This window comes from Podarcis melisellensis, assembly GCF_964234715.1.
Source record: "Podarcis melisellensis genome assembly, chromosome: 9".
NCBI lineage: Eukaryota > Metazoa > Chordata > Lepidosauria > Squamata > Lacertidae > Podarcis > Podarcis melisellensis.
In genome coordinates this window covers 54,188,979-54,195,553 of record NC_138541.1, presented here as the reverse complement: position 1 = coordinate 54,195,553, position 6,575 = coordinate 54,188,979, and the positions used below count along the sequence as shown (strand labels likewise).

The window sequence follows — 6,575 nt, the reverse complement described above, 5'->3', positions numbered from 1 at the left end:
CAACAAAACACCAAACATTAAAAACTTCCCTAAACAGGGCTGCCTTCAGATGTCATCTTAAAGTAAGGTACAGGTAGTTGTTTGTTTCCTTGACATCTGGTCTGAGGGCATTCCACAGGGCGGGTGCCACTACCAAGAAGGCCCTCTGCTTGGTTCCCACAATCCTTTTGTGGAAGCTAGGTGCTTTCAATATTTGGTGGATTTGGCAGCCTTTATGGCCTCGGTAAATGACCAACTGACTGAGCTACAACAGGGGTGGGGAAAATCGAGTCCTGATATTGGTTGGGCTCCAGTTTCCACCGGCTGCAGCCAGTGTGACCAGTGGCAAGGGATGATAGGAGCTATAGTCTAGGGTTGCCATATTCCAAACAGTGAAAATCCGGACAGAAATTTTACGGATAATCAGCAAAGAATGACATTGCCAACATGGGCTGCCATGTGTACAGATTTTACTGGACAATTTGTAGATTTTCTGCCCAGATGCCACTGCCGACTGCAGCATTCCAGATATGTCTGGGAAATTTTCAGATGTATGGCAACCCCACTATATATAGTTGTGTGACATCTGGAGGGCCACAGGTTCCCCATTGCTGAGCTACAGTCTGGAGAGAAAATATTTTTATTTTACTTTTTTGAAGAGCCCAAGGGCTGTCTAAAAAGAGGGACCACTGCCTATGGTATGTTCCGCTCTCACATCTGGCAAACAGGTTTGGCAGGGTGTTCCGGTTGTCTCAAAATCCTGCAGAACCTTCCCAGAAGGGAAGACTAGGACTAAAAATGTGGGTACACCTTGGGAAGTAAAACCTCCATAGCCATGGGCATAGCCAAAGGGGGGGGCAGCTGTCCCCCCCATCAATAAAAATCAACAAAAATACATAGCTAACTGAGGTTCTCCCCCCCCCCAACAAAAGGCCTACCCTACCTAACAAAACTCCTGGCTACGCCTATGTTCACAGCCCTGCAATTCCTTTTTAGAAATGCCACCACACTTCTTCATCCTTAGAAAAGTACAATACAGTGCAGTGCAATATAGACAAGAAAGTGTATTGGTGTCTGCAGAAACAAATACAAATTAAAAACAAAACAAAAGCATATTACATATCCGCTGTCACACTGAACTTGTTTGTAAGATTTTGTGTTTCTTTGTGTCTCCACCCCCATATTGTACTTCCTTTCTGGAACCAGAGCCTTGTATCTGGATTTGGTGGTTGATGAGGGAAGGTGAAATTCAGGAGGATGGGGTTTCTCTTGCCGTAGGATTTTTTCCCCTTTATGGTTATCTGTTTGCATACAAATATGTTGTCTAGGCATTTTGATACTTCCATATTGTGTATGGATGGTGCTGTTTTTACTACATAGGAATCCACACTTGGGTAATGTGAATATATAAATACCATTTTGGTACCATCATCTGCTTTTGCTTTTCTCCTAGAGGCCAAGAGAGTGCTGGGATTGTGACAAGTGATGGCGAGTCAGCCCATTCATTCAAACTACACAAGGTAAACTGGGAAGCTTGTTTACTGTTTATATAGTTAAGAGAAGGTGTGGCTTTCACAAGTAGAAACTATAAAGTAGGGTAGCCAACTTTCTCAGTTCTACTTTGTCCCTGCCTTAAAAAGCCTCTGATCAGCAAGCCCAAGATGCTCAGTGGCACAGCGCCACCTGTGTCCCAGTATTGTGCTAGATGCACATCTGTGGAAAGGGACTTCCACAACTTAGGGGCTGCCATGGAAAATGTGTTTTCCTAGACTGCCACACCCTAAGCTTCTGAGGGTGGTGGAACAACTAAGAGGGTAACCTCCTATGATCTTAGCATCCCAGAGGTTCTGTAGAAAAGGGGATGGTCTTTCAGACATTTGGGGCCTGAATCTTTTTAGGGCTTTAAACGAGAACATGAGCACCTCGAATTGGGCCAGGGAAAGAACTGGCAATCCATGGAGCTGTTTTCAAACAGGGCTTATACGAAATGTGAAGGGAAACTCAGCCAGCAATCCGGCTGCTGCATTTTGTGCCAGTTTTAAGTTTTTGAGTCGTCTTCAATCTGGAAGTTTGGGGACAGGAACTTGTTTGTGTTTGCGTGCACATGTAGATTAATTTTAGCTTGCTAAAATATTCTGGGCAGTATTGGAAACTGCTTTTAATAGCATGTAATCATTTCCCATTCTTGTTTTACAGGGGATGGGTCTGGTTAATCATGTGTTCAGCGAAGACAGTCTGAAGAAGCTGTACATTTCAAATCTTGGAATTGGCCACACAAGATACTCTACCTCCGGAGTCTCTGTCTTGGATAACTGTCAACCATTTGTTGTGGAAACTCTGCATGGGAAGATTGCTGTAGCTCACAATGGGGAGCTGACAAATGCTGCACGACTGAGAAGAAAGGTACAAATTTCCCAACCTGTAGTTCTTGTGGTCTACAGCTCTCAAGGCCATTGGTTTAAAAAGATGGGCAGGGCCGGCCCACTCATGAGGCAAGGTGAGGTGACTGCCTCAGTGGGCAGGATCCACAGGGCAGCAGATTCCGATGTAGATCTTTATTCCCCCCCTTGTTCGTGATGTAGATCTTCACTCACCCCTTCTTCCCTAGCTGGGATGGGGGGCACTAAAGGGTCTTGGGCAGCCCTGAAGATGGGACATGTAGTCCCACAACATCTGGAGGGCACCAGGTTGGAGGAGGCTGGCCCAGGATTCAGGATTCTAAGCATGAAGAAGCAGAACATAATAGTAAATTTGCATTTATAAGTGGCACATAACCAGGTCTTTGTTATATTTGACAGTAGGAAAATAGTCAAAATCATTAGTATGATAAGCATAAATGTGAACAACTGTTTTCGTGATATTGAGACCATCCACAGATCCCAGGGCAAGTGCCACAAAGCCCCATTGCTAATTTTGAACACCCATCCTTCCCCTTCTGCAATGTACCAGATCCTTAGTTGTCTTTTATTTGCACCTCAGTTGATTTCTTATCCTCTTGTAGTTCATCCACTACCATATGCACAATTTGTGGTATATAAGCATAATAGTTTACAGCAGTGTTTTGAGAGGTACTTTCCCCCCCCCTTCCATGACTTGCTCATGATTATGAAGGAATAATAATAATAATAATAATAATAATAATAATAATAATTTTTATTTATACCCTGCCCTCCCCAGCCAAGGCCGGGCTCAGAGCGGCTTACAAGCAATAATAAAAACAAATTGAATGATTACAACTTAAAAACAAAATTAAAATACAGCATTAAAATATTGAAACATTAAAATATTAAAATGTAGCCTCATCGCAGGAGGAGAAGAAAAAGAAAAAAGAAAGATAGGGAGGGAATCAAATTGGCTCCAAGCCAAAGGCCAGCGGAACAACTCTGTCTTACAGGCCCTGCGGAAAGAAATCAGATCCTGCAGGGCCCTGGTCTCATGAGGCAGAGCGTTCCACCAGACCGGAGCCATAGTTGAAAAGGCCCTGGCCCTGGTTGAAGCCAATCTAACTTCCTTAGGGCCCGAGACCACTAGGGTGTTGCTATTTATGGACCTTGAGGCTCTCTGTGGGGCATACCGGGAGAGGTGGTCCTGTAGGTACGAGGGTCCTAGGCCATGAAGGGCTTTAAAGGTCAAAAGCAGCACCTTAAATCTGACCCTGTATTCTACCGGGAGCCAGTGCAGCTTGAAAAGCACTGGATGAATATGCTCCCATGACCCAAGGACTGGCTTATTTTTCACTACTGAATATGGAATAAAACAGGGTTATGATTTTATACCATTTTATATTCCAAGGGTTCTCACAGCATTCACAGTTTAAATCCTGGAAATACGAAGAGGAAGCTGGAATACCAAAGTGACATGCAAAAATAAATGTACACCTACCGCCCATCATCTCTTTCTCTTATCTATATTATATCCCAAATTTAGTTAAAGTACCCATCTCACTGAAGAGCTGATCCCTACACTTAATTTAGTAGCTTAGTCTTCCTTCCCTTGCCCAAAGGTGCAAACAGCTCCTTCCGCCATGATTCCTCCTCTGAATGTATAGGATTGCTCTATTAGGCTCAGATGTGTGGTTCTCCCTCTCTGACATTTTCTTTCCCAGAACTACTATTCCTAGTATTACCTCAGAAGAAGAAATAACAGTTTAACCAGTTCAAATGTGTGGTGTAGATGTCTTCTTTGTGGCCTTCCCCTTTGGATACCACTTCTTTTGATTTTAGAGAGCAGAAATTGGCCTGCGTCACTTCTGTTTTCTATAGTTATGCATGTACTCATGCGTGTTTCTTCTACAGATGAGAGTTGCATATACTTGATTAATGCTGCATTTTGTCCTTTGTTTAATAGCTAATGCGCCATGGAGTGGGACTGTCTACCAGTTCTGACAGTGAATTGATCACTCAGCTGCTGGCATTCACACCCCCTTTGGAGAATGACGACACCCCAGATTGGGTAGCAAGGTAAAGCGATTGGTTTGAAGGGAGATAAGTGAAATAAGCAGCACTAAGCCAAAGGAGTACAGTGGAATCACTGGTTACGAACTTCATTCGTTCCGGAGGTCCATTCTTAACCTGAAACGGTTCTTAACCTGAGGTACCACTTTAGCTAATGGGGCCTCCCGCTGCCGCCGCACCGCCAGCGCGCGATTTCTGTTCTCATCCTGGGGCAAAGTTCTTAACCAGAGGTACTACTTCAGGGTTAGCGGAGTCTGTAACCCAAAGTGTTTGTAACCTGAGGTGTTTGTAACCCGAGGTACCACCGTATATTAAAAGAGCTCTCGTGTTCCAGGATTAAAAATCTGATGAATGAAACACCCACTTCATACTCGCTTCTGATGATGCATAAAGATATTATCTATGCTGTTCGTGATCCCTATGGGAACCGTCCACTCTGTATTGGCCGCCTTGTTCCAGTAGGTGATATTAGTGGAAAAGGTAAGACTTCATATTGTGTTTTAATTTCTTGGGAGCCGCCCAGAGTGGCTGGGGTAATTGTTGGGGTGGCGATGGTGGTTGTTTAAATCTCTAAGCTTCACTGAGTTCCTGTTAGGGGAAAAGGTGGGGTATAAATAAATATATCACTATCATCGTATTTGATATGTTATATGTGAGCTCAGTGGCATAGCGTGGGTTGTCAGCACCCGGGGCAAGGCAAGTAATTTGCGCCCCCTAACCCGTGGATTTTAGCACTCGAGCAGAGAGCTGCGAGTGCGAGCGCCCCCCGATGTTGCGCCCGGTGCGGCCGGGCCCCCCTGCACCCCCCACGCTACGCCACTGTGTGAGCTATGCTTTGAGTTAACTGCATCACTGTTCATTTTGAAACACTTACCACTTGTACTCTTTATGCTTTTAATGTTCAACTACATAGATAAACATTGGATTTAGTGGAAGAACAGTAATCCTACATGAAAAGAGGAAACACAAAGTGGAAAAAATACATAACTCAGGAGAAAATAGGGTTCTAGTTACAATTAATGCAGTCTTAAGTAACAGTGATAAAAGCCTAATACAAGTTGCTATTATATCAAATTACTAGGGTTGCCATATTTCAAAAAGTAAATGGTAGAATAGAGGAAATAATTTTATGTCTTCTGCTTAAGTTTCTGGCTCAGTTCGCTTGTGATTGCATCATGAATTTTTATATAGTATACACCTGAAATAAAATACTAAATTCTGGGTAATAATGTTATTCATCCATAACACCTGAGATATTAGGAACATATAGGCAACCAATAAATACAACAAGAATGTGTGTCTAGTTTCATAGGTACATCTTCAGAAACACTGTAAAGATTAATTCTAAGCAGCTCAGTCTAGACTGAATTTTTGGGACATCTTTTGGTAGTTAGATCAGCCATTAACTTGTGTTATTATGTTGGAGCAATGTCACACTTTACATAGCAGTTGTGTTTGCTGCGGTTACATCCTGTGTTGCATCTTGCAGTAACCATGAAAAATGTGAAGGAAATATTAATTCCTAAACAGACAGTTGACATGTGCTGATTAGCTATGGTTGTGTCATGCTTTCACAGACAGGCCCACTGCCTATTTATGGCTGCATTTCTGCCCTTCACAATATATATATGTGCTGTAGCAAACACCAGTACAGTTTACAACAAACAGAATTACTGTTGAACGCATGACTTGAGTTTCACGGACATATCACTCGTGGTTGGCCGTCAGTCAGATAAGATGTTTTACAAGCAATGTCACCACTGGAGTAATACTTTCAGATGCTGCACTGATAAATTATCCACAGTATTCTATTTGACCGTTGTCATTTGAGAAAGGTAATGAGCATTTGTGTGATGGGACGATGAGCTGCTTGTGCGTAAAATGCAAGTCCCTCAGAGTTTGATCAGGTTTTCAAACCTCTGCCTGTGACGGAGCCCCTCCAGCATGGCTGCGTCAATCACTAGTAGAATCCGAAAGTGGCTGCTTTCAGAAACGTTTCCAACATAAAAGCTCCTTAACGGAAACACGTCGTCTGGCCTCTCGGCGTGACAGTTTCCGTCGAGGTGTGGGTGTCCCTATAGGAGGTCCTGAGACCTCCCCACTGGTTTCGCTTGAAGCGTCTCTGAGCCATCCCTCCGACTC

The 6,575-nt window shown here is 43.5% G+C and overlaps 1 protein-coding gene across 1 annotated transcript in view; it reads left to right on the top strand.

The window, feature by feature from the left end:
* PPAT (phosphoribosyl pyrophosphate amidotransferase) overlaps window positions 1–6,575 on the top strand; it is a 50,952-nt gene that overhangs the window by 30,132 nt on the left and 14,245 nt on the right. The window contains exons 2-5 of the mRNA XM_081924544.1: window positions 1,433–1,499; window positions 2,176–2,382; window positions 4,327–4,439; window positions 4,768–4,913. Coding sequence (XP_081780670.1) covers window positions 1,433–1,499; window positions 2,176–2,382; window positions 4,327–4,439; window positions 4,768–4,913 — 533 coding nt within the window. The remainder of the gene's footprint in view (window positions 1–1,432; window positions 1,500–2,175; window positions 2,383–4,326; window positions 4,440–4,767; window positions 4,914–6,575) is intronic.